Genomic DNA, 26,938 nt, shown 5'->3' on the forward strand with positions numbered 1-26,938 from the left:
TTTAAATATAGGTAATAGATCATAGGATAAAAGTTTTAATCCCAAGAAAATAACTAGTGCAACTTGTTCATGTAGTGTAGCTTTCATTTTTAGATTAGGAAGCTGATGGCTAGAGAGGCTGATTTGCCCAAGGGTGTACCACATAATTGATAATAAAACTGGAGTTGAACCCAGGTTCTCTGAAGAAGATCTCTCTACATTTTCTACTCTCACCCTTCCTCTTGCTTGGAGAAAGGCAAAGAGATTAGCAAACATGCATTTGAAACACCTGGAACATGATGCAGGTGAAGAGGTTTAATCTGGAGAGGTGACCAAATGACAGACACAATTGGACTCTAAAGGGCAGTGTCTTCATTGTTTATTTCCCAGGCAGAAAGTGAGTAAATGGGAGGCTAAATTGTGTTTTGGGATTGCTGAGAATAAGAATGCTAGGGTTTGCACTGTGTCAAGTTTCACCAAGCACATTATTACAGAGGCAATGTCATTTGATCCACACTTTGTTGACACAGTTGCTCTCATGAACCCACTTTTACAGATGGATGGTAGAACCTAAGGCTGATACAGGTGAATCACACTTTTCAAGGCATCTGAGGGGAATTGTGAAGTCAGGTCTTTTATATTCCAAGTAGGAGCCCTCTTTTCTCACAGAACTACCAATAAACATAAGGAAGATTAGAATCTGAGTTATGGCAATAACTGTGAAAGTCCACTGGAGAATAAATTACAGAGATACAATGAAACCTGTAGTGGCCAGCTGAGAACAGGAATATTAGTGGGCAAAGCCAATACATGAATGAAAAGGTGCCAGCCCCCACCCCATACTCAGGATAGCTATTCTTCTAGATTCTCCTTGAAAGCCTCCAAATTGAAGAGCCCACTGCTTTTTTTTTTTTTTTTTTTTTTTTTTTTTTTTAGGTTTTTGCAAGGCAAATGGAGTTAAGTGGCTTGCCCAAGGCCACATTGCTAGGTAATTATTTAGTGTCTGAGACTGGATTTGAACCCAGGTACTCCTGACTCCAGGGCCCCTGCTTTATCCACTTAGCCAACCCCCCCCCTTTTTTTTAGGCAAATAGCTCCACTTTGGAACAGCTTCAATTGTTAAAAATTTTTTTTTCTGATACTGAGGTTTAATTTGCCCCTGGGTACAGCCTCCATTCAAACTAGCAATTCTTTCTATCACTATGAGCCCCATTCATCTTTGTTTTTTTAAATTTATTTTTTATTAAAGATATTATTTGAGTTTTACAATCCCCCCATCTTACTCCCCCCCCCCCCCACGGAAAGCAATCTGTCAGTCTTTACTTTGTTTCCATGTTGTACATTGATCCAAATTGAGTGTGATGAGAGAGAAATCATATCCTTAAGGAAGAGACAAGAAGTCCAAGAGGTAACAGGATCAGACAATAAGATATTTGGTTTTTTTTCTAAATTAAAGGGAATAGCCCTTGAACTGTCTTCAAACTCCATGGGTCTTTATCTGGATACAGATGGCACTCTCCTTTGCAGATAGCCCAAAATTGTTCCAGATTGTTGTGCTGATGGAATGAGCAAGTCCATCAAGGTTTAACATCACTTCCATGTTGCTGTTAGGGTGTACAGTGTTTTTCTGGTTCTGCTCGTCTCATTCAGCATCAGTTCATGCAGATCTCTCCAGGCATCACTGAAATCCCATCCCTCTTGGTTTCTAATAGAACAATAGTGTTCCATGACATACATATACCACAGTTTGCTAAGCCATTCCCCAGTTGAAGGACAATGACTTGATTTCCAATTCTTTGCCACCACAAACAGGGCTGCTATGAATATTTTTGTACAAGTGATGTTTTTACCCTTTTTAATCATCTCTTCAGTATATAGACCTAGTAGTGGTATTGCTGGGTCAAAGGGTATGCGCATTTTTGTTGCCCTTTGGGAGTAGTTCCAAATTTCTCTCCAGAAAGGCTGGATGAGTTCACAGCTCCACCAACAGTGTAATAGTGTCCCAGATCTCCCACAGCCCTTCCAACAATGATCATTATCCTTTCTGGTCATATTGGCCAATCTGAAAGGTGTGAGTTGGTACTTCAGAGAAGCTTTAATTTACATTTCTCTAATAATTAATGATTTAGAACAACTTTTCATATAGCTATGGATTACTTTGATCTCCTCATCTGTAAATTGCCCTTGCATATCCTTTGACCATTTGTCAATTGGGGAATGGCTTTTTGTTTTAAAAATAGGACTCAGTTCTCTGTATATTTTAGAAATGAGTCCTTTGTCAGAATCATTAGTTGTAAAGATTGTTCCCCAATTCACTACATTTCTTTTGATCTTGGTTACAGTGCTTTTATCTGTACAAAACCTTTTTTTTAATTTAATGTAATCAAAATCATCTACTTGGTTTTTGGTGATGTTCTCCAACTCTTCCTTAGACATAAACTGCACCCCTTTCCATAGGTCTGACAGGTAAACTAGTTGTTGATCTTCTAATTTACTTATAGTATTGTTTTTTATGTCTAAGTCCTGTAGCCATTTGGATCTTATCTTGGTAAAGGGTGTTTGGTGTTGGTCTAATCTAAGTTTCTTCCATACTAACTTCTAATTATCCCAGAAGTTTTTATCAAACAGGGAGTTTTTATCCCAATAGCTGGACTCTTTGGGTTTATCAAATAGCAGATTAGTATAATTGTCTCCTGCTTTTGCACATAGTCTATTCCACTGGTCCACCACTCTATTTCTTAGCCAATACCAAACAGTTTTGATGAATGATGCTTTATAATTTAATTTTAGATCAGGTAGGGCTAAGCTCCCTACTTTTGCACTTTTTTTCATTAAGCTCCTGTAAATTCTTGACTTTTTATTTCTCTATATGAATTTACTTACAGTTTTTTTTCTAACACATTAAAGTAATTTTTTGGAATTTTGATTGATAGGGCACTAAACAGGTAGTTTAGTTTTTATAGAATTGTCATTTTTATTCTATTAGCTCTACCTATCCATGAGCAGTTGATATCTGCCTAGTGATTTAAATCTGATTTAACTTGTGTGAGAAGTGTTTTATAATTGTTTTCAATAAGTTTCTGAGTCTGTCTTGGCAAGTAGACTTCCAGGTATTTTATATTGTCTGAGGTTACTTGGAATGGGATTTCTCTTTCTAGCTCTTCCTGCTGTATCGTGCTAGACATATATAGAAAAATTGAGGATTTATGAGGGCTTATTTTATAGCCTGCAACTTTACTAAAATTGCCAATTGTTTCCAGTAGTTTTTTGGATGAGTTCTTGAGATTCTCTAGGTAGACCATCATGTCATCTGCAAAGAGTGAGAATTTTTTCTCTTCCTTCCCAATTCTAATTCCTTCAATTTCTTTTTCTTCTCTAATTGATGAAGCTAACATTTCTAATACGATATTGAATAGTAGTGGTGATAATGGGCATCCTTGTTTCACCCCTAATCTTATTGGGAATGCCTTTAGCCTTTCCCCATTGAATATAATTCTTGTTGATGGTTTCAGATAGATACTGCTAATTATTCTAAGGAACAGTTCATTTATTCCTACACTCTGTAGTGTTTTTAGTAGGAATGGATGCTGTATTTTGTCAAAAGTTTTTTCAGCATCTATTGATATGGTCATATATTTTCTGATAGGTTTGTTGTTGATATAGTTGAGTATACTAAGAGTTTTCCTAATATTTAACCAACCCTGCCTTCCTGGGAGGAATCCTACTTGATTCTAATGCATTATCCTAGTGATAACATGTTGTAATCGTTTTGCTAAGATTTTTATTTAAGATTTTTGCATCTGCATTCATCAGGGAGATAGGTCTATAATTTTCTTTTTCTGTTTTAACTCTTCCTGGTTTAGGTAACAGTACCATATTGGTTTCATAGAAAGAGTTAGGCAGAGTTCCATCTGCCCCTATTTTTCCAAAGAGTTTATATAGAATTGTAACCAATTGTTCCTTAAATGTTGGTAGAATTCACTTGTGAATCCATCAGGCCCTGGAGATTTTTTTCTTGGGGAGTTCAATGAAGGCTTGTTGAATTTCTTTTTTTGAGACAGGGCTGTTTAGATATTTAATCTCCTCTTCATTTTACCTGGGCAGCTTACATTTTTGTTAATATACATCTGTTTCACTTAGATTATCAAATTTATTGGCATAGAATGGGGCAGAATAGTTTTGAATTATTACTTTAATTTCCTCCTTATTGGTGCTGAGTTCACCTTTTTCATTTATGATAGTAGCAATTTGATTTTCTTCTTTCTTTTTTTTAATCAAATTGACCAGAGGGTTATTAATTTTATTCATTTTTGCCTTTATATATTAATTTAATAGTTTTTTTGCTTTTTCTTTTATTCATTTTTAGAATTTCTAATTTGATATTTAATTGGGGATTTTTAATTTGTTCCTTCTCTAATGTTTTTAGTTGCATGTTTAGTTCATTGATTTCCTCTTTCTCCAATTTATTCATGTAAGCATTTAAAGCTATGATATATCCCCTGAGAGTTGCTTTGAATGAATCCCATAGGTTTTAGTATGTTGTTTCATTATTATCATTATCTAGGATAAAATGGTTAATTCTTTCTATAATTTGTTTTTTGGTCCACTCATTCTTTAAAATGAGGTTATTCAGTTTCCAATTTGTTCTGGGTCTATATCTCCTTGGCCCAGTATTGCATATGACTTTTATTGCATTGTGATCTGAGAAAGATGTATTTACTATTTCTGCCTTTCTGCAGTTGGTCATTTGGTTTTTATGTCCTAGTACATGGTCAATTTTTGTATAAGTTCCATGTACTGCAGAGAAAAGGTTATATTCCTTTCTATCCCCATTCAATTTCCTCCATAAATCTACCATATCTAATTTTTCTAACAATCTATTTTCCTCCTTAACTTCTTTCCTTTTTATTTTATGATTCGGTTTATCTAGATCTGAGAGTGGGATGTTGAGGTCTCCCACTAGTAGAGTTTTGCAGTCTATGTCTTCCTGTAGTTTTTTCAGTTTCTCCTCTAAGAATTTGGATGCTATCCCATTGGGTGCATATATTCAGTATTGAAATGGCTTTATTGTTTATGGTACCTTTTAGGAGGATAAAGTTTCCTTCCTTATCGATTTTAATGCTATATATTTTTGCTGCTGCTTTGTCTGAGATAAAGATTGCTACCCCTGCTTTTTTTACTTCAGCTGAAGCAAAATATAATTTGCCCCTACCTTTTACCTATACTCTATATGCATTTCTCTGCTTCAAATGAGTTTCTTGTAAGCAGCATATTGTCGGATTCTGGTTTTTAATCCACTCTGCTATTCGTTTATGTTTTAAGGGAGAGTTCATCCCATTCACATTCAAAGTTAAGATTACTCATTCTTTATTGCCCTCCATACTTTCTTCCCTCCCTTTATCGTATTCCCCATTATTTGGTTTCTGAATACCACCCCCTTCATTGTGTTTCCCCTCCTGTATCACCCCTACCTCTTTCTTTCCACTTTCCCTTTTTCCTGTTTCCCCTTTCCTTTTGTTAGTTCCCCTTTTTCCCCCACTCTCCCCCCCTTTCTTTGGCCCCCTTCCCTTTTCCCTATTAATACTTGAAAGGTTAGATGTTTTTTAAGTTAACTAAGTATGTGTAATTTGACTTTAGGCCAAGTCTGATGAGAAGAAGATTCAGGTGTTTCTCATCTCCTGGCTTCTTCCCCTCTCTTACCATAGGTATTTTGTACCTTTTATTGTAATGATATTTGCCCCATTCAATCCCCTCCCTCCTCCTGTCTCCGTCCTGTTCCACTTTATTAGGGAGTTAGTACTCCCTAATTTTTTCGACCATTCTGAGTCATAGAAAATTCTGAGCATGTGTCTCTTCTAGCTAAGTACATTCTATTTAATAGAGTTAAAATTCTTGAGAGTTATTAGAGTCTTTCTCCTAAGTGGGGTTAAAGCCAGTTACATCACATTGGATAGCAGTCTCATGGATAGGTTATGAATGTCCATCACTTCTGGTTCGGTATATTCTATTAGAGTTACAATTCTCAAGATTTATGAGAATCTTTTCTCCTATGCTGGAATATAGCCCGTTTTTTTCTTTTACCACCCCCCCATTTTCTTTTTTTTACCTTTTCAAGGTGTCTCTTGTACCTCCTGTTTGCTGTCCAAATTTTCTATTTATCTCTGGTCTTTTCATCAGTCATTTTTGGAATTCTTCCATTTCATTAAATGTCCATATTTTTCCCTGGAAGAGAAGGCTCATCTTTGTTGGATAGTGGATTCTTGGCTGCATTCGAAGGTCCCTTTTCTCTTTTAAATATCTCGTTCCGGGGCCTTCGATCCCTTAATGTTGATGCAGTCAGGTCATGTGTAATCCTTCCTCTGGCTCCTTGATATTTAAATTGTTTCTTTCTGGCTGCTTGCAGCATTTTCTCTTTTATCTTATAGTTCAGGAATTTGGCTACAACATTTCTTGGTGTTTTCATTTTAGGATCTTTTTCTTGAGGGGATTGATGTATTCTTTCAATAACTGCTTTGCCCTCTGGTTCCATGATATCAGGGCAGTTTTCCATCACTAGATCCTGTAATATTAAGTCCAGGCTTTTTTTCTCTTCATTGTTTTCAGGAAGTCCAATGATTTTCAGGTTGCCCCTCCTCAACCTATTCTCGAGGTCATTGGTTTTGTTGATGAGGTATTTTACATTTTCTTCTATTTTTTCTATTTTTTTGATTTTGTTTAACTGGCTCTTGCTGTCTCATGGAGTCATGAGTTTGTGTAGACTCCATTCTTTTTTTTTTTTTAAGAGAGGAGTTTTCTTCATTAACCTTTTGCAACTCCTTTTCCAATTGGTCAATTATACTTTTGAAAGAGCTTTCCATTTGACCAATTGAGGTTTTCAGAGAATTATTTTCTTTTTGCATTTGTCCAATTGCATTTTCGAATGATTTGTTTTCTTGTTGCAAGGTATTAATTGTGTCTCCCAAATTTTCCAGTTGATTTTTAAACTCCTTCCTCATTTCTTCAAGGAAGTCTTTCTGTGCTGAAGACCAGATCATATTCTCCTCAGAGGTTCTAGGTCTCTTTGATTTAGGGTCTTTCCCTTCCAAGAATTTTTCTATGGATCCACCTTTATCCTGACTCTTCTTCATTTTGCTAAGACCTTGAATTGGGGAGGGGCTGGTTCCCAGGGGCTTGGGATCACTAGAGGCTTTACTCACTGTGTGCAATTTCTCTGGCTGGCCAGTAGGAGGTGCTGGCTTCTTTCTCTGGAGTGTCTGTGACCTTGACTGAGGCCTTCTCCCTTAGCTTGGAGGGAGGGGTTGGAGCTATTGAATCCTTTTGCCTTCAATCAATGGAGGGGCTTTACCCTGGGGTGAAGTCATTCCTCTCCCTAATGTCAGCTGGGCTGGTTCTTCTCCTCATACACCTGTGCCTGAGGCAGAAGTAGTTTGTACTTGTTTGTTCCAGGAAGAGGCCTCTGCCACAATGGAGGCGTGGACTCAGAGTTCCTCAGACTAGAGGAGCTCTGGGATGATGTCTGTAGCTTTCCTGCCAGGTAACTCTCCCCACAGTTCTGTAGGCAAGCTCTAGAGGGTCAGCGGCCCTCTGCTCCCTGGATGACTCAAGCCCCTGCCATCTAGCCCAACCTCTGATCCAGCAGGGCTGGCTCTTGGTCCCTCAGACTCCGGGGTCCAGTTCAGCTGCAAATCTGGCTGATCTGGGACCGATCTGCCTTCTGCGCCCAGACTCACCCGATGGAATTAGTCCAATGCTGCTGAGGGAGACAAATCCTCAGGTAGATGTTCTTTCTCCTGGCTTTTCTTTCTGGGTTTGTGGGTCAGATTTCTATTAAGAGGCTTGTTTCATATGATAGATGGGGAAAGATCAGGAGACTTTTGAACTGTGCCTGTCTTCTCTTTGCCATCTTGGCCTGAAGTCTCCTCATTCATCTTTGTAAGAAGTAGATATGCAGGGCAGCTAGGTGGCACAGTGCATAGAGCTTCTTCTCTGGAGTCTGGAGGACTTGAGTTCAGATGTGACCTCAGACACTTAATAATTGCCTAGCTGTGTGACCTTGGGCAAATCACCTAACCCTATTGTCTTGCAAAAAAACATACAAACAAATAAAAGAAATAGATGGACAAACCTACTAGGACATAATAGGGATTTAAACAGACTTTTTGGGTCCAACTTCATTATAGTAAGTAGAACAAAGGAAGAAATAAAAGTCCCCCTCACAATCAGCAGTGGAACAAAAAAAAAAGGAGGTAAATAATCTTCAAACCAATAGCATAAAGTGTTTGTACAGAAGTACCCAAATGTAGAGGACAAGAAGAGTAAAGGGCCTGATGTAAAGGAGCAAATCTGACCACATACTTTGTGTGAAGAAACCTCAGAACTGAAAGTGTTTGGTAAAGGTCAGAGTGGGTAGAAACGGGATTTTACTACTGAAATATGTTTGAGTGAAAAGAGTAGCAGTGGTCCAGAGCTCTGCCTCTTCCAACAAAACTTAAGGAAACAAAATGAAATGAATGAATATCTAGAAAAAATATAAAATATTAAGCTTAACAGTGGAAAAATAGGGATTTTAAATAATACAATATTAGGAAAATAAAATAAATCAAATGTTATTGAACAACCAAAGAGGATTGAAATCCCAATACTAGATGGATTTATAAGCAAATTCTGCCAACATTCTCTGAATGATTATTTGTGGTGGTAAGTCTCCAGTTTCACTTTTTCCTCCAGAGCCATCTGAATCCAGTACCCAGATATGAATCAGAACAGACTGGAGATAGTTTTGCCAATCAGGGTTAATTGACTTTCCTAGGGTAGCACAGCTAGTAAGTGTCTGAGGGCAGATTTTAACTCATATTCTCTTTACTTCAGGACCAGCACTCTCTCTGCTAGACCACCTAGCTGCCCTCACTCATATCTAATTCGCTTGCTTGTCATGTCATTCCTTCGCTGATAATTTAGTCTTCTTTGAGAATGAAGGACAAACAGCAGCGATTATTTGCAATATCACATAAACTATTGAAAAAAAAGTATGAAAAAGATCTGATAAAATCTTTCTATTTCACAAATAGGATCTCGACATCCAAAGGAGGGAGAGAAAAAAAAAGCATGGAATCCTTAGACCAATTCCCCTAATAAATATCAAAATTAAAATTTTAAGTTAAATGTTAAAAAAGATTGCACATTATTACCAACTAAGAATTATGGTTGATGCTATAATGGGACAATTACATTTATCCATTCAATATCACAGGCTGGGGGTTTCTGGGGCTGGTTGTAAGAGGTGGTTTATGTAGAAGTACTGTCAGGATCTAGAAAATCTGGGAAAGACTTTTTTTCTCCCTCCTTTTTGTACTTTTGAAACCTGAATTTTTTTTTTTTCTTTAGAGTGTTTACAATGCCTTATTGTAAAATTTGGATATTACACAATATCATACATATATTTTGTGCATTTCTGTGTTTCCAAACTTTTTCTGTGTTAACTGCTGATCTTTGTGTCTTGTCTGTGTTTTCTGTAAAATTCCTCCCAAAAATCTCATTTAATTTCTTAATCCCCACCTGTGTTATATTGAAATCATGATAAAATCACATTGTGAAAGAGATAACATGATTTTGTCAGTCAATTCCAAAAATATTTTAGTTGTCAAATAAAACATCCAATTTTTGTTTAAAAAAACATCAAAAAGCATTGGAATTAATAAGAAGTTCTTAACCTTTCCTGTGTCATGGAACTCTGACATTCTGGTGAAACCTTCGAACTCCTCCGAATGATGTTTTCAAATGTATAAAATAAAATATGCAAGATTACAGATTATAATGAAAATTTAAAAGCAAAAAAAAATAAACCCCAAACCTATGTTCATAGATCTTAGATAAAGAATTACTAGAATAAACAGCTTTCTTTAAGCATAATAAATGCTATATAAAATTTAGATATTTTTATAGAATATTATATTTAATGAAATATATGTAATTCGTATATGTTATATGTAAGGCTAAAATCTTTTCCAATATTATGTAAGATGTAAATTAGAAGTCTTTCCAATAAGATCAGGAATAAAGCAACAATGCTTCTTATCACCCCTCTTTTTAATATAATGCTAGAAATGTTAACGAGTTGTAAGAAATAAGACAAGAAAATGATCTCAAAGCACTAAGTATAAACAAAGAAGAAATGCAATTACTTTCTTTGCATATGATTTTTGTTTATATGGGAAAGGTAATCCACTGGAGATGGAAGTGAAAAACAACTCCAGTATTTTTGCTAAATATTAAAGTATTAAAATGCTAAAAGATAAGACTTTGGAAGATGAACCACTCAAGTTAGAAACTATCCAACATGAAATTAGGGAAGAGTGAAGGACAATGAAAAATAATTCTAAGAAGAGTAAAGCAGTTGGGTCAAAACCAAAAGAACACATCATGTGACTAGTGTCATAAAGAATGTTAGATAACTGTAATGAATGTTGTTTAGGGACCTGGAGATGTGTAAACTCATTGAAAAAGACACTGATGCTGGGAAAGATTGAAGGCAAAAGGAGAAGGGGATGATAGAATATGAAAGGGATAATGTCATTGAAAAAATGGAAATGAACTTAGGCAAACTTTGGAAGATAGTGGAGGACAGAAGGGATCTGTTAGCTGTGGTTCCAAGGTGTCGATGAAGAGGCAGACATGACTCAATGATAGAACTGAAAGAAACTGAGAAAATTAACAAGTTTTCCAAAAAAGGCTATAAAATTACCATCATACCTACTATCACCCTTCGTGTGTGTGTGTGTGTGTGTGTGTGTACACACACACACACACACACACACACACACACACAAATAAATAAATAAATATATTTGTGTGTGTGTATATATGTGTATATATATATATATATATATATATATGTATATATAAAGAGAGAGAAAGAGACACCCAGAAGGCAGAAGTAAAAAGATATTTCTTTCCAAATCACTTTTATAATTTATACAATTTTTAGAATTTGACCTAACAATATACATACAGGACCTATGCCAATATAACTACAAAATATTATTTATAGAAATACAGACTTCCAACAAAGTAGAGAGGCGTTAGTTGTTGATAATTGGACCAAGTAATAAACTTGACAATGCAACATTAATTAAACTACCATAATGTTATTTTAGAGAGTTATAAAAATAATAATAATTCATCTGGAGAAATTAAAAAGTCAAGGTTTTAAATGAAATTATAGAAAAAAGTGGAAAAGAAAGGAGACCAGTAGTATAAGACATCAAAATATTTTACAAAGCAGACATCATCAGAGTTATTTGGTACTGGCTAGATGAAAAGTTGATCAGTTAAACTGATGACATAAACAGTTTAGGTAAATATACAAGCCTAATTTTGTAATATAAACTACTAATGGTTTAAGAGTATCCGATTAAAATCCTCAGAATGACTGGAAAATAGTCTGCCATAAATTAGGTTAGTACAAGATTTCTCAACATATCAAAGATAAGCTTCAAATATATACGTGACCTGGATATGAAAGATTACCTCATAAAAACATTAGACAAACAAGGAAGGAAGTTCCTATTGTAACTGTGAATAGGAAATTAATTCCTATCTAGGCAAAAGATAAAGTGGATAAGTTTTATTACATGAAATTGCAAAGTTTTATAAGTCTATTATTAACATTATAGGAGAAACAGTTTATTTAGGAGAAAATTTTTTTCAGCAGATTTCTCTGATAATGATCTGATACTCAAGATATATGAAGAATCGATTCAAATATATAAGAATGAAAGCCATTCTTTGTAGATGCATGTTTAAAGTATTTAGCATATACGACTCAAAAGAATAATTCCATAGAATTAAGAATCAAATGAAAAAAATGCTAAATTGTTAAAAAAAAAAAGAATGACATGAGTCTTGTGCCAAAACAGGTATATTAATGTACTGTTAGTGGACCGATAAATGAAACAATTTGGAATTATGGCCCCCAAAATCACTGCATATATTACTTGACTCAGCTAAAAAAACCCCATACTCTAAAGATTTCAAAGGACTTGAGAACACTTAATGATTTTCCTTATATCAAATTACCTCATAATAGGCACATTATAAAGAAAAAAACAAATTTTTGGGTAGCTAGGTGGTGCAGTGGATGGAGCACCAGCCCTGAAGTCAGGACGACCTGAGTTCAATCTGGCCTCAGACTGGTAATAATTATATAGGTGTGTGACTTTAGGCATGTTATTTAATCCCATTGCCCTGCAAAAGGCTGAAAAAAAAAAGAAAAAGAAAAAAATTTTGAAAGACAACTCTGATTACGTATATTGACTAAGGATAAATCTAGAATGTCAGCGATAGTAAATGCTAACCACACTGTCAAGGAGTTTAATGGGTCCAAGGGAAAGAATGAGACATACTTTTTTTGATATGACACTTATGCATATTTCTTTTCCTTGAGTATTTCTATTTGGTACAAAGATTGTTTTCCCTTTTTATTTGAGTGCTAGCTAGTTGCTAAAATGAAAAAAGAAAGTGGATCTTTGAAACATCTTTGAAAATGTACAGAAGGGAATAGAAATTAATTCAGATGGAAACAATCAAGTGGGACAATTTTGAAAGAAACATGATGAATTTATGCTTTTTTTTACTTTCCACATTTTATTTACATTTTAAGACTAACTTTAATCTCAGAATCACATATCCATACACCTATTTCCTTTTTTTTTCACTTAAACTTAAATTCATGGTTTACCAGAACAAAGACTGTAAACAAGTATTTACCATTTCTGTTACATGTAACACACAGGAGCTGCTTTAAAACAGAAATCCATCTCCCTCCCTCAATTCCTCCCCCCTTTGTATAAATACAGGTATCAAAACAATCCTGAACATACTCTTTGTTACTACCAGTAGTTGGTACCCACACCTCTTCAAAAATTAAACAAAATTAGCAACAGTATTTATTGTACCTGCTACTTCAAACAATTTAAATTGCAGCTCTTTCACTAAGCAAGATGGATCAAGCATGCCTTTTATAATTTTCCTTCTTGAGAAATTAGATTTCTGAAATACACATTACTCCACAGCAATCTGACACTTCTTGTCATGCTTTCATCTTGTAAAACCTGAATTCCATTTGGAGTTTTCTAGGTTTATGCTTAAATGATAGTGCCTTGATAAGAGGAAAAAAAAATTGTGCTGCATTTTTCTTCCCATTGTGCCTGAAAACATAATGGGTGTACATATATTAAATATATTTTTACAAATGTCCAGGTCATGTATACCAGCTGAAATTCTTTTAATATGTGGGTTTTGCATTGTGAGATTTAATCAAGACATTAACATGAGTAGAAGGTTGTTGGTTTAGTTAAATTTGAGATTTGTTAAAATTAATTGCTGTATGTTTGTCCTTCTGGAGGCTGTGGAAGCTTCATGTTTTCTTTGGACATCATTAGACGCCTTAGCTCTTGAAGTACAACTTTGATGCTATAAGAATTTTGCCATTTTGCTAACACTGGTATGCTCCATGCATCCACCATTCCATTGGAATTATTTATCCCATTCATATTAATTTTTGTTACAAATCTAAGGTGCTTCTGGGTATTTAGGTCCACACTCTACTTTCAGACTATATTCTGTTTTCATAGTTTGTCTGTGGAGACTGCCATCTTCTCCTGCAACCCCGGACTTCTCGTATTTATGCTTTTTTAAAAAGGAAGCTGTGTAATAATTTCATGATTTCACACATCCTATGTGCTTTATTTGACATTAGTTAAATTCAAAATGAAACAGCAACAAAAAATTTATTGTAGCTTCTGTATATTCAGTGGACATAATTGGATGGTTTGATCCAATGAGGATCAGCATTTAAATAATAATAAGAGTGAATGTTGGAGATTACCCATTTTGGAAGACCGGAAAGCATCTTCATAGGACCTTTCACAACAAAAACTGAAAGGAAAATAATGTTGAAATTATATTAGATTTTTGAATATATAGTGTATTGGTTATGGGCAAAGTATATATCAAGGCAATAGCAGGCTTCATGAAAATTTAAAATTAAGTTTCATAGTGAATCAAGGAGTGGAATATATAGAATTATAGGAAGTTATGGGGTAGTATGTTATGTTTAGAGAAAACTCCTGTATTTAATTTGTGATATGATATAATGTGATATAAAGTGATAATGGAGGTTATGATGTCACCATATGGATAGGGAAATGAAATAAGAGTGAATGGGAAAAAATCACTATTAGTGAAGAACATTTTCAGGTTGTTGGATAGTTAGTTTATCAATGTGAAAACTGAGCATAACTGAGAATGATGATAGGGAAAGGAGGGAATACTGTTAGACTAATGCTGAAACCATTGAGTAATGTGGGAGAGTAGTCTGTTGATTAGCCTTGATCTCTTACAGATAATTTTAGGTGTATTATATTGCTTTTATACCCAGATTAGCTGGGAGTAGCTAAAATTGCTAATGATCTCTTAATTGCCCAATCTAATAACTTTTTCTGGAGTTATTATCTTTCTTGGCCTCTCCTGAGACTGCTGCTCCTTTAGTGCAGTTTTTGGCAATGGTAGTCACCCTCTTGCCTCCAGGTTTTCATGGCACTACTCTTTTCTGCTCTCTGCCCTGCCTTTATCTCCTTTGCAAGACCATCAGACCCCACTAATCTTGGGGATTCTCTCAGGCTCTTCTTTCTTCCCTCAATACAATTTTAATTATGACCTCATCAGCTCTCACAGTTTCGATAATCATTTCTAAGTAGATGACTCTCAGAACTTCTTGATGACTCCACCCTCTCTCCTAAACTGTAGTTTTCCATCTCCAGCTGTCTGATCAACATCTTGAACTGGGTGTCCTGTTATAATTGTGGAGTCTTTCAGCCATATCTGATACTTTGTGACCTGTTGTGTGCTTGCTGGCTAACTTATACTTTACTTGTAACTTATTACTTAACTCAGTCCAACTTCTCAGGGGAACATTGAAGAGGCAGGAGACAAAGATGGCCAGTTCTCTATTTAACCCAAAGCAAGTGCTTAAATGCCATTTCTTAGTCCCTGGTTCACTCCCAGTCCTGTGATATTTTCTAATTACCAATCAAATAATGCTCAGGTGCCCCTGGACAGAAGATGATAAAAGTTTACTTCCTCAACCTAGTAACTCTCACACAATGTTCCAGGAAGTGTCAAAACATAAGGGACAGATAAGATCTGGAAAACTGACCCAGGTAAATAGGCCATTGGTGTTAAGTGGGCAAGAAGTCATTCCCAATCACACAATGACCTTCCTGTGACCCTTAACAGTCTCTTACATTGACCCCATATGGGGTTTTCCCTGGCAAAGATGGTGAAGTGGTTTACTATTTCCTTCTCCCACAGAAAGAGATCAAATGATCATAGAAGTGTCTGAAAGTGTATTGGAACTCAAGTCTTCTGACTCCAGGTCCAGCAATCTTTCCATTGAGTCATATAACTGTTTCCAAAATTAAGATTTCTTGTAGAATTTTAAACTCATTATGCCTCAAATTGTAGTTATTTCCCCTCCAAACTTTCTTAATTTGCCTATTACAAGGTTACAGACATCTTCATAGTCAATTAGACTAGCAGCAAAGATAGTCTCATTTTTTTCTTGCTTTCCTTATCACATTAGCCATCAAGTCCTGTCAGTCCTGCCTTTCTGACATCTTTGGTACAAGTACTCTTTGGTACGTTACGCTGCCACTGCCCTACTACGGACCCTCGCTAGTTCCCATTTGAGCTATTGTAGGAGTAGGGTCAGTTGGTCTCCCGTCTCCTCTGTCCTCATTTCTTGATCTTCCCCTCAACTGTCAAATTGATCTTAAAGCTCACATCCTACCATGTCTGACCAGTTTGTCAATTCTAGTGGTTCCCTAATGCTTCCAGGATAAAATATAAAATCATAAGTTCTGCTTTTAAAGTTTTTCATAACCTATTCTCTTCCTGCCTTATTCCCCTGCATGTATTCTGTGATCCAGCTACACTTGCATGCTTTTCTGTTTTTGGAACAAGACCTTCCATCTTCCAAATGAACATTTTTTCTGTCTGGGTTACATATTTAAAATGATTTCCCTTTTCACCCCTGCCTCCCAGTTTTCTTGGCATTTTTCAAGGCTCTGCCATGGTTTTATCTTCCACAGGAAGCCTTTTCTAGCCCTCTTTAGTCTTAGACTTTCTCTCTGAAGCTGTTCTCTATTTATCTAGTCTGTATCATTTGGACAGTTGTTTACATGGTTTTTCTCCCATTAAGCTGTGAAGTCCTTAAAAGTAGGGTAGCTCAGTGACACAATGGACAGAACACTGGCCTTGGAGTCACAGGAGGATGTGAATTCAAATCCAGCCTTAGATACTTATGAGCTGAGTGACCTTGGGCAAGTCTCTTAACCCTGATTGCCTCTCATCCTGGGTCCTTTCATGTCATCCTAATTCATATCTGACCACTGGATCCAGATGGCTCTGGAGGAGAAAGTGAGACTGGTGATTTAGCACAGCATCCCCTTCACTCAAATCCAATTCAAATGCTTGTCATGGCATCACCTCCCTGATGTCATGATCTTCTTCAAGAACGAAGGACAAACAGAATCACCTTGAGAGCAAGGCCCTTTGTATCCCTAGCCCTTAGAACAATATTTATCACATCCTTAGGAACTTAAATCAATATTTGTTGGCTTACTTTCTTTGGCGGTAGAAGTTTGATCATAAGTTTTAGCCCTGGCATTTAGCAGCTATGTGAGTATGGCTTTGTGATAACATCTATCATCTCTAATATCTACCTTAAGGATATTGTTTCTTTGCAAAGACAGAGAAATGGAAGAGGGCAGATTGAGCACCTTTTTATGGAATGTGAAGTAAAAGAAAGGCTTTTAACTTGAAAAGGGAAACTGCAGTTAGATTATACAGTAATGTGAATGACAGGACCAGGAGTTGCTATTTTATTTGTCAGGCAGGGGGAGCAGTTAAAAATTCTGGTGCAGAGGAGTTATTAGATCAGAATGTAGAAGGAAATTTTCTTGGCACCTTGTGGAGGATGCACATGGGTTCTAGACATTGCTCAAGATAAGCTTACAGCCAGAAGATTGGAGAAAGACTCATGTTTTAGAAGCCTACAATAGTTGAGGAGCCATTTAAAGAGATGGAAAAGGAATGGAGCAAAACCATGAGGGTTTTAAGCAGTTCTTTCAAATATTACTAGAAGTTTAAAGGGAATGAGATTTGAAAATGGACACTGGATTCAGTAAAGAAGTAGTCTTTAGGAATTTGGGGAGCTGAACCCCCTTAGAACTGCAGAGCAGTTCTGCAGTTGGGTAGACAACAAGCACTTTTAAAATTTTTACTATGTATATAGTGAGTGTAGATATAAATTTGAGTAAAAGGAAAACCAATCTTTGCTTTCAAGGAGCTTACCATGGAAGAAAACAGAAAAACGAGGTTGAAAAGGAGACATGTGGAGAGAATGTCCTCAGGGTCTGGATAAATAGAACAGCAGGGAGGGAATGAAGGGTGGCAAACTGGGGTCCTGGTCCAACATGGAGGTCTTCACCAATGGGACGGAGTTGAGGGCAGTTCCAGTGTGCAAAATCCTCAAGGGTTAAGGGAAACCAAATGTGTAAAGGCCTGGTGGCAGCTTCCTGAGTGGTTAAGATACATAGATTGAGGATTCCTAATGATGGTGAGTAAAATGGAGAGAGAGAAATGAATGAGTTATTAATTAAATACACATACATGCATATCAAACTCTTATGTTTAAAATGGGAGGGAAAAAAAGGAAATGGGCAGGAAATATATTACTGGCTAAGTTATATGTTACATAGAGAGGGTTAAGGGAAAGCAAATTTTGTTGATGTAGTAAAGTTACCTGACAGAGTACTTCATTAGTTTGCTTCATTAATTTGCTTATATTTATGTAGTAATAATATAATCTAGGGGTACTTTGAAAGTTCCTTGGAATTTCAAATGGCATAACTTATGCAAACCATTAAATGCTATTTAAATGTTAGCCATTAATAATGTTAACTGTTATTTTCTCCAAAAGTTAAAACATTTCAGAGTAATATGGATATGCCTTATATCTCTTCACTGCATCTTAGTTTCTTTTTTGTACTAGATGAATCTTTTTGATTTTGAATGCTTTGAAATCTATGAAAGTAGAAATTTTGAGGTTAACTCATTAAGTTTATTATTATAAAGATAAAGATATTAGTAGTCTTTATTTCATCTTAGTTTATTTTTACCACTTTTATGATATTTAGTCCAGCTTTGTGCTTCCTTGTTTCTTATATTTTGAATTGCTTTGTGCTTCCTTTTTTGATATTCTCCTGAGTCCTGAGGAAACTAAGGCTATTAGAAAGCCATCATAATTATTTTAGCCAATATTATGTAGTCAATCTTTTAGCATTAGGAAATGGATAATCAATTAAATGGAGTTTTTAATAGGTATGCAGTTATTGACTTGTTTTTTTTTTTTTTTTTTTTGCAAGGGAATGGGGTTAAGTGGCTTGCCCAAGGTCACACAGCTAGATAATTTATATTAAGTGTCTAAAGGCTAGATTTGAACTCAGGTTCTCTTGACTCCAGGGCCAGTGCTCTATCCACTGTGCCATCTAGCTGCCCCCAGTTATTGACTCTTGCTTGCTTTTTTACACTCCTTCTTTTTCAGAGTGCTGAAATGTATTTTGTAATTATTTGGTTGTATTAGTGTTTGTTGAGTTTGAAGCTTTTAACTTTTTCTTTTTTTACTAGTATTTTTGGTAGAAAGATAAGCAAGACCTTCATATTCACATTTCATATTATCCTGTTATCTTATTGTATGTACCCTGCTGAAACATTGAATTGATTATGAAAGATGATGCCCAGTAAAACTTTTCTTTCAACTATTAAAACTCACTTTAGGGCATATTTAGCTGTGGCTTTTGAAATTGTTTAGAGTCATGCTTTCTTTGACAAATATGTCTAACATGGAGAAAATAGACTGAAAGATATCATGACAAATATATTCTCTATTATCTTTTCATTTTTGGCAGCATCCATTTTCACTAATAAAGTTTTAAATCTCTTTAATACATGCTATTGAAGGAGTTTTTTTTTTCTTTTGAGAATCAGCTAGGTGGGTGAGATATCATAAACAAAAATATTCTTAAATTTGTATTCTACTCTCCTGAAAGTGTTACAGATGAAAAACAGTTTATTTCTACTAAAGACCAAAGGTGAAATTTTCAAATAAAATAACATATTACAAAATAACATATCACAAAACAAAAATATAATTCCTGTCAAATTTTAATTTCTTATATATTATCTGGTATTTTGTTGTCAAAAATATTTGTTAGAAGTGTTGACTGGTTATTTAATAAAATAAGGAAAACTGAATGCCAAATGGGATTACATTGAATTGATATAGTAAAAAACAAAATAGTTTTCAAATGTAATGAACAAATCAAAAGACTACATGCTAATTATTGTTTTACTATAATTTAAACCATTCACTGTAAGTCTCATGTTTGTCCAAAGAAGCATAATTGGAGATCAAATTCTTGTGACCCTGTTGTTAACTTAAGCAACTATATCCATTGGAGACTGCAGTTTATTTGTTAGTTACTTATGATAGCCAGGAAACTTTGACCAATTGTTACTTTCCCTCTTGCTATATTAATCATTGCCTACCTTAGAATAGTTTATTTCATTTTCTCCTCTTCCCATTTTCTCATTGCCATCTTAATCCCAACCTTTGACTGTAAGCACCCTGAATACAGGGGATTGAACCTTAGATAAATTTTGTACTTTCTCAAATGGCTAGCATGGTGGTCAGCATATAAGAACTTAATAAATGTTGATTGAACTTAGCCATGTTTACATTCCTATAGCATTCTTTTTCATTTTGTGTTTTCCTTGCTCAGTATTTTATAGTGGCTTCTTATTCCTGAAATGGAAATGTGTGTGTTTCATAACCAAGTCCTTGATTTTGTTATTTTGGAGGTAATAGTTAGCTTATTTGTAGGAGACCCAGAGGTCTTCAGTCTCTCTACTGATTAGTTGGGGGGCGGTGTGTATGAAGGGGAGGAGGTTTATGTGTGTGTTCATTTTGTGGTTGTATTTTTAAGGACATCTAATTTATCATGCCAGTATAAGTTTTTGAGAGCCATAGGCCATGGTAGTATCTGCAAACTATGTTCTCCTTTATTTTGGTATTCCTCATAACATTTAAGGTTCATGTTCAGTAATGAAAACCATCTTGCAGGTGTACAGCTACAGCTTTAAGGTTGATTAGCAGAACATTAAATGTTGTTTAATGACCCTTGTTGATGAACTATTAGAAAGGGAACTTGGGGACTCTTGATGAGAATGATGAATTTATATCACTGAAATCATAATGAAAATAGTTTACAAAGATAAAACTTTCTCAGTTACTTTATATTTCTTATATTTGAGTTTTCTGTTGTGTGTGTGTATATATATATATATACACACACATATATACAATATATATGTCAACAAGATGTTAGCAGATCAGAGAAAGGTGAAATAGAAATCAGGTCTTAGCTTTAGGAAGTCTTAAATCACTCATTGATCATTAGAGTTTTTCTTTTGATAATATGATTAACTTAATATTTTCATTCATATTATAATCATTATTAAGGTCAAAGATTCAGCTTTTTGAGTTAAAATCCAACTATATGCATTTAGTGGCTGTGTGACCCTGGGCAAGTCAATCATCCCTTTTGCTTCATTCCCTTCATGAGCTAGAGAAGGAAATGACAAACCACTCTAGTTTTTCTTCCAAGAAAATCTCAAATGGAGACAAGCCTGAAATGACTAAACAAAAAAGAAAAAAAATCATTGTTATCTTGAATTATTTTAGTATCACTTTGTTTAGTGGTTAATTTAAAATGGAATTAAGTAATTGATAAAAACATGGGAAATATGCCATATATTATACAATTCTATTTCTGATAATTATCAAATTTTTAATTTGAGTCAATTTCTTGTAGTTTCTGTTAGAGGCTCCACCTCTCTGCAGCTTGTCTGTTTTTTGCAATTCTGGCTCTTATCTTTTGACCTTGAAGTTATGAGAGAGAGAGAGAGAGAGAGAGAGAGAGAGAGAGAGAGAGAGAGAGAGAAAGAATTACTTCATGAAGGATTGGATAAACTAGTATTAAAAAGGAAATTTATTTGGAGTTCAAAAAAATCAGAGTTCTGTGGAAGCTTTCAGCTCAAGGATCACCAGAGCTTAGGGTTTTTGGCCATAATTGGCCTGTCACCCCAAACTAGCTTGAGCAGCCTCCAGCAAGTTTCAAATCATTTTCAAATAGTAATTATAGGAGTTGCTTTCAAGCTTATTGGTAGAATGACCGAGGAATACCAATTGGTCATGACTAAAGCACAGTTTACAAACTCATAGGAGTTTACATTCTTATTATATACATAAATGAAAGTATAGAAATTTTATGCAATCATTTTTCAATTAAGTATCTTTTAAAGTAGAATTCTTTAACTATTTTCTCTTTTTCAGGAATGGCAAAACTCTATCCAGAAGAATGCAGGCCTTGCTTTTATTGAACTCGTCAATGAAGGAAGGTAATTGTGTTTTTTCCTATGTGCATTTTGTTTTAGATTTTATTACATGTGCCATTGTTTCATGTTTCTGGTTTTTTGCGCTGATTTTTCTTTATTATTTTTGTAATTCAATAGAATAGTTGAGCTGTCTTGAGGGTATATTAATAAAGTAGTCAAGTAACATTGTTGACTATTAAATAAAATTTATAATTATAAAAGTTTTCTATCTTCAAATGCTTTCCTAGCTATAAATGCTATCAATAAAATTCTCAAGTTTTTGTTACTGTCATAGTTTAACTTTTAGAGATCTTTCTTCAAATTATTAGAGAAATGTAAACTAAGCTTCTCTGAGGTACCACCTCACACCTCTCAGACTGGCCAATATGACCAGAAAGGATAACGATCATTGTTGGAAGGGTTGTGGGAAATCTAGGACACTATTAAACTGTTGGTGGAGCTGTAAACCCATCCAACCATTCTGGAGAGAAATTTGGAACTATGCCCAAAGAGCAACAAAAATGAGCATACCCTTTGATCCAGCAATACCACTATTCAGGGTCTGTACCCTGAAGAGATGATGAAAAAAGGTAAAATCATCACTTGTACAAAAATATTCATAGCAGCCCTGTTTGTGGTGGCAAAGAATTGGAAATCAAGTCAATGTCCTTCAGTTGGGGAATGGCTTAGCAAACTGTAGTATATGTATGTCATGGAACACTATTGTTCTATTGAAACCAGGAGGGATGGGAATTCAGGGAAGCCTGGAGGGATTTGCATGAACTGATGCTGAGTGAGATGAGCAGAACCAGAAAAACACTGTATGCCCTAACAGCAACATGGGGGTGATGATCAACCTTAATGGACTTGCTCATTCCATCAGTACAACAATCAGGGACAATTTTGGGCTGTCTGCAATGGAGAATACCATCTGTATCCAGATAAAGAGCTGTGGAGTTTGAACAAAGTTCAAGCACTATTCCCTTTAATTTAGGGAAGAAAATCAGATATCTTATTGTCTGATCTTGTTGTCTCTTATACTTTTTGTTTCTTCCTTAAGGATATGATTTCTCTATCATCACACTGAATTTGGATCAATGTACAACATGAAAATAATGTAAAGACTGACAAATTGCTTTTTGTGGGGGGTAGGGGGAGGGAAGTAAGATTGGGGGGAAATTGTAAAACTCAAAATAAATAAAATCTTAAAAAAAATAATTCTTTCTTCAAAAAGTTATTGTTTGAAAAAATTACCTTCAAGAAATTACACACATAAAGCAGGGAATTTTTTATTTTGCCATCAAGAACTGATAGAGTATAATGTTGGAAATACCATCATACTTGAGAATCTAGATTCCAGTAATGATCTCTGCCATTACCTGATGAACTAACATCAAGAATTACGAAAAGAGAGGCAGCTATATGTTTGAAAGAGAACTTTTTCAAGTCTCTTCCTGTGGGCTCTAGTATTTTCTCATTTATAAAATAAGAGATAGAGAGTACATGACATATAAAACTTGTTTTAACTACAATTTCTACAGTCCTCTATGTCAATAAGATTTGAAAAAGTAAGGCTAGAGGAAAACAGATAATGAAATTTAAGGCAAAAAACACAATAGAGCTGGAGTTTTATAATTTGTCAGATGACAATTTTCAAGATGAAAAAAGTTCAGACAATATAATTCTAAGCATATTTTGATAGTTTTTACATTTTTTTGATGAAGGACTGAGGAGCATTTTTTACTTTTAAAAATATCAGTTGTATATACAGTGTTAGAACCATGAAGCAAAAAACCTGTAGTTCATACAAAATTGCATTTAAAATATAATGGGGTTTTGACATATTTAAAGAGTTTCAAATTTGGTCACTTTTTTCCTTTTATTTAATAGATGCAATAGAACAAATTATTACATAGAATTTTTGTCTTCAGTATTCACCTAAATTTGCCAGAGTTGAACTTATTGCTTTATCAAATATATTGGTTGCAATTTTGATTTTTTTTGAAAATGATGTTGCATGGGGCGGGTAGGTGGCACAGTGGATAGAGCATCAACCCTGGAGTCAGGAGGACATGAGTTTGATTCTGGCCTCAGACACTTAATAATTACATAGCTTTGGCCTTGGGCAAGCCACTTAACCCCATTTGCCTTGCAAAAAAAAAAAAACAACCTAAAAAAAATTGTCCTTTTGTTGTCAGAACTTTTCATTGAGATCAAACCCAAAGTAGCCTAAATACAAAAAAAGTAATATCTTTGAGTTGAATCTTTAATGAAGCAAAATAGCCTAATTGACTTAGATGAAAAAGAGAGTACATTGCAGCTATGGAGGATAGCTTGCATAGAGGGATAGTGATGGGAGAGGCAATGTATTATTGGTAAAACTGCTTAGATTATAAGTTCCTTTAAGACAATTTTATTTGTCTTTATTCTTAGATGTATCTGCTTATAAGTGAAACCAATAAATGAAACCATGAGCGCTATTGATATCCCTTCATTAGATAGCATAGAATGAGAAGATAAGATCTAGGACAGATAGTTGGAAAACTCGATTTGTTATTGGCAGTGATCTGGTTGAAGATCAGTAAAGGAAACTGAGATGGAGCAGTCAGACATACAGCAGAAGAAAGTATCTGGAAAGAGAAAGAGTGTCCAGTAATATCCTAAAGTTCAGATAGGTCAACAAGAATGAGTATTGATAAAAGGCAGTTAGATTTGGTAATCAAGAGACAACCTGTAAACTTTTAAGAGGAGTGTTTTTGATAGGAGAATGTGGTAAGGAATTTCAAGTGGTATTTAAATATGCTCATTCACAAATCGTCATCATGGGAAAGGGAGGATAATAGCCTCTTCAGTCATAATTGCATGAAAGAATTGAGGAGGAGGAATATTGAGGTTGCAGTGTGAACATTGAAGAGATTTAGAGAAGTTGTTAAAAAATTATGATTACATGAAGAAATTGCAAGACATTTGGACATAGCAGAAGAATAGTTGTGAATTATATCATGATCAAGGTTCTTGTCATTTCTATGAGTATCTGAGATGGAATGGAAGAGTAGATTATGAGAATTGAGTATAATCAAGAATTGAGATGTTGAATTAAATCACAAACCTTGAAATTTATTTGCACAAAAGTTGCTTGTTATATTTTTATAAAGACAACTAAGTTGAGTTGAAGTTTATTGTGTTCCCTTCCCTTTCTTTTCTATCAGTCTTTTTTGTCTTCATCTTTTTGTTTTTTTCCCTTCCATATTTTTTCTCTCTCACTTGATAATTCCCAGTTCTTTTTGTCTTCCTTTTTATTTTCCTTTATTCCTCTTAAAGTACATAATTTTCAAAGACAAATATACACAACTCTTCCACAGTTAATCTTTTTTTTTCCCCCTGTGGAATATCTTAGGAAGTTTAAATGAATTGAAAACAGTTGGGAACCTGCCCTGGGGACCCTCTGTACATGCCTGTCTACCAGAAACCTCCCCTGAGTTCACATTGGGGTTCAGATGCTTACTACCTATGTGACCCTGGGCAAGTCACTTAACTCTGATTGACTTGAAAAAACAACCAATTAGGAAAGACTCTTGTAAAAGTGTCATAACTCTCTATAAATGTAATCTGTTTAGTTGAATTATATACATGATATTGGTATATTTGGAAACAATCATATCCTTTATTTTCATGCATCCAGTGGACCTTGACCCTCTCTTTGAACTAAATCCTCTATTTTTTTGAAGGCCAGTCAACTTAAGAATTAACATTATCTCCTATAGACTGTTTTTTCCCCTCACTTAATAACATAAGTCATCATTCAATTTATCATCTGTTCAGGGTATACTGAGAAGTATAGAATATTACTGGTTGTAGAAATGATGCTAGTTATTCATTCACTTGTATTTTACAGTTTAAAATATGATACAGCCACCCTAGTCATTTGAAAAATAACCACATAATTTAATTAATTTTCTTTAGAATCAATTTTCATTGACAATCTGAAAGTAAAAACACTTGAAGTATTTTGAGATTAAATATGTTTATGGAAAAATGGATGTTTTCCTGAAGTGAATAGGAATGTTTCAGCTACTGGATCTAATCCCAAGGGCAAGCTGAGTAATAAGAAGGGTTAGTTACAATTCAAAGACCAACTATGTTGTTTCTTATTATGTAGGTCTGACCTGCCCTGACCTCATTCATAGAATGGTTGCTATAAATTTGCCCCTTGATTAATGTTTTATTAGTGTAGATAACATGGGGACCTTCTGTAAATTCAGGCAGTGGCAATAAGATTCATCTGGGCTTGATGGGTATCATTAGCAAATCAATTACTTAGGTTGGATGTAGATAACTGTTGCCTGATATATACATATACATGCATACATACTTCTCATGATCTCTATCTGTGTTTCCACAAAATTGGTTCTATATAATGACATTTATTTGATGGTAGTGGATAGTCTCTCTTTTTAAACAATGCATTTTGTTGATATGGTTGATATAAAGAGATATCTGTAGTTTTTTTGCTCTTAATTTGAATCTTTTCTTCTCTACTTACTTGATGTCTTTTAGGTCTGAATTTCCTCCCATGTAGGTGGTTTGGCATGGATAATTTTTAAAGTCATTTCCAACTCTTAATCTTTTATTCAGTCATATTAATTAACTATTTGGTCATGTGCTAGGCATTTAACTTATTAGTGCCTCAATTTTCTCAAATGTCAATTGAAGATACTGAACTAGAGTAATCTGCAATCCTTTCTAGCTCTACTGTTATATTCATCAACATGATAACAAAATATCTTATTAAATATCATAAAGACTCTGGTAATGCCATCAAAGTTTATTAGGATACTAATGCATGGTTAGCACAGAGCTTGATACATAGTCAATAAATGTTTTTCCATCCATTCATCAAAGCCAGAAAAATAGGGACATTAAAGTGTAATAGAAAGACACTGAATTGTAACAGAGACCTGGCTCTTGATTTATTTGGGTAAATCACTTTACTTTCTTATACCTCAGTTTCCTCATATGTGAAATGAAAAGTATTAAGTGTTTTTTTCATCAAAGTTTCCAGTTAAAATTCTGTGATCTAGGTTCTTAAATGCAGTAAAATAGAGGATAAAGGAATATTATGTTCAAAAACTACAAAATTCAGATTGCAGTTGGATCTGTGTTCCTGAGTGAAAAGCCTTCTAGTAGGTTAGCAAAAGTTCAAGCAATGAAATAGAAATTTTGACTTTAGGACTAGACATATCACTTTGGGACTGGTACAAGAAGATCTGAAATTCAGCTCATTTTGGTGTACATCCTCAAGGCCTGAAGTGGAAGATTTGTGTGGACTGACTTTAACCTATGGAAGTTGCCAAAAATTTAGCTCCTCTGTGGTCAAGTCACCTCTACACCTCCAAGAATCCTT

General features: G+C 34.8%; 1 protein-coding gene across 4 annotated transcripts in view; it reads left to right on the forward strand.

Annotated features, from left to right (window-relative positions):
- The window catches only part of LRBA (LPS responsive beige-like anchor protein), an 832,197-nt gene that overhangs the window by 332,825 nt on the left and 472,434 nt on the right, over nucleotides 1-26,938 (forward strand). For all 4 annotated transcript variants that reach the window (XM_074229149.1, XM_074229148.1, XM_074229150.1 and 1 more), the window contains exon 34: nucleotides 21,494-21,558. In XM_074229149.1, coding sequence (XP_074085250.1) covers nucleotides 21,494-21,558 — 65 coding nt within the window. The remainder of the gene's footprint in view (nucleotides 1-21,493; nucleotides 21,559-26,938) is intronic.

The sequence above is a fragment of the Macrotis lagotis genome, chromosome 3 (assembly GCF_037893015.1).
Source record: "Macrotis lagotis isolate mMagLag1 chromosome 3, bilby.v1.9.chrom.fasta, whole genome shotgun sequence".
Classification (NCBI taxonomy): domain Eukaryota; kingdom Metazoa; phylum Chordata; class Mammalia; order Peramelemorphia; family Peramelidae; genus Macrotis; species Macrotis lagotis.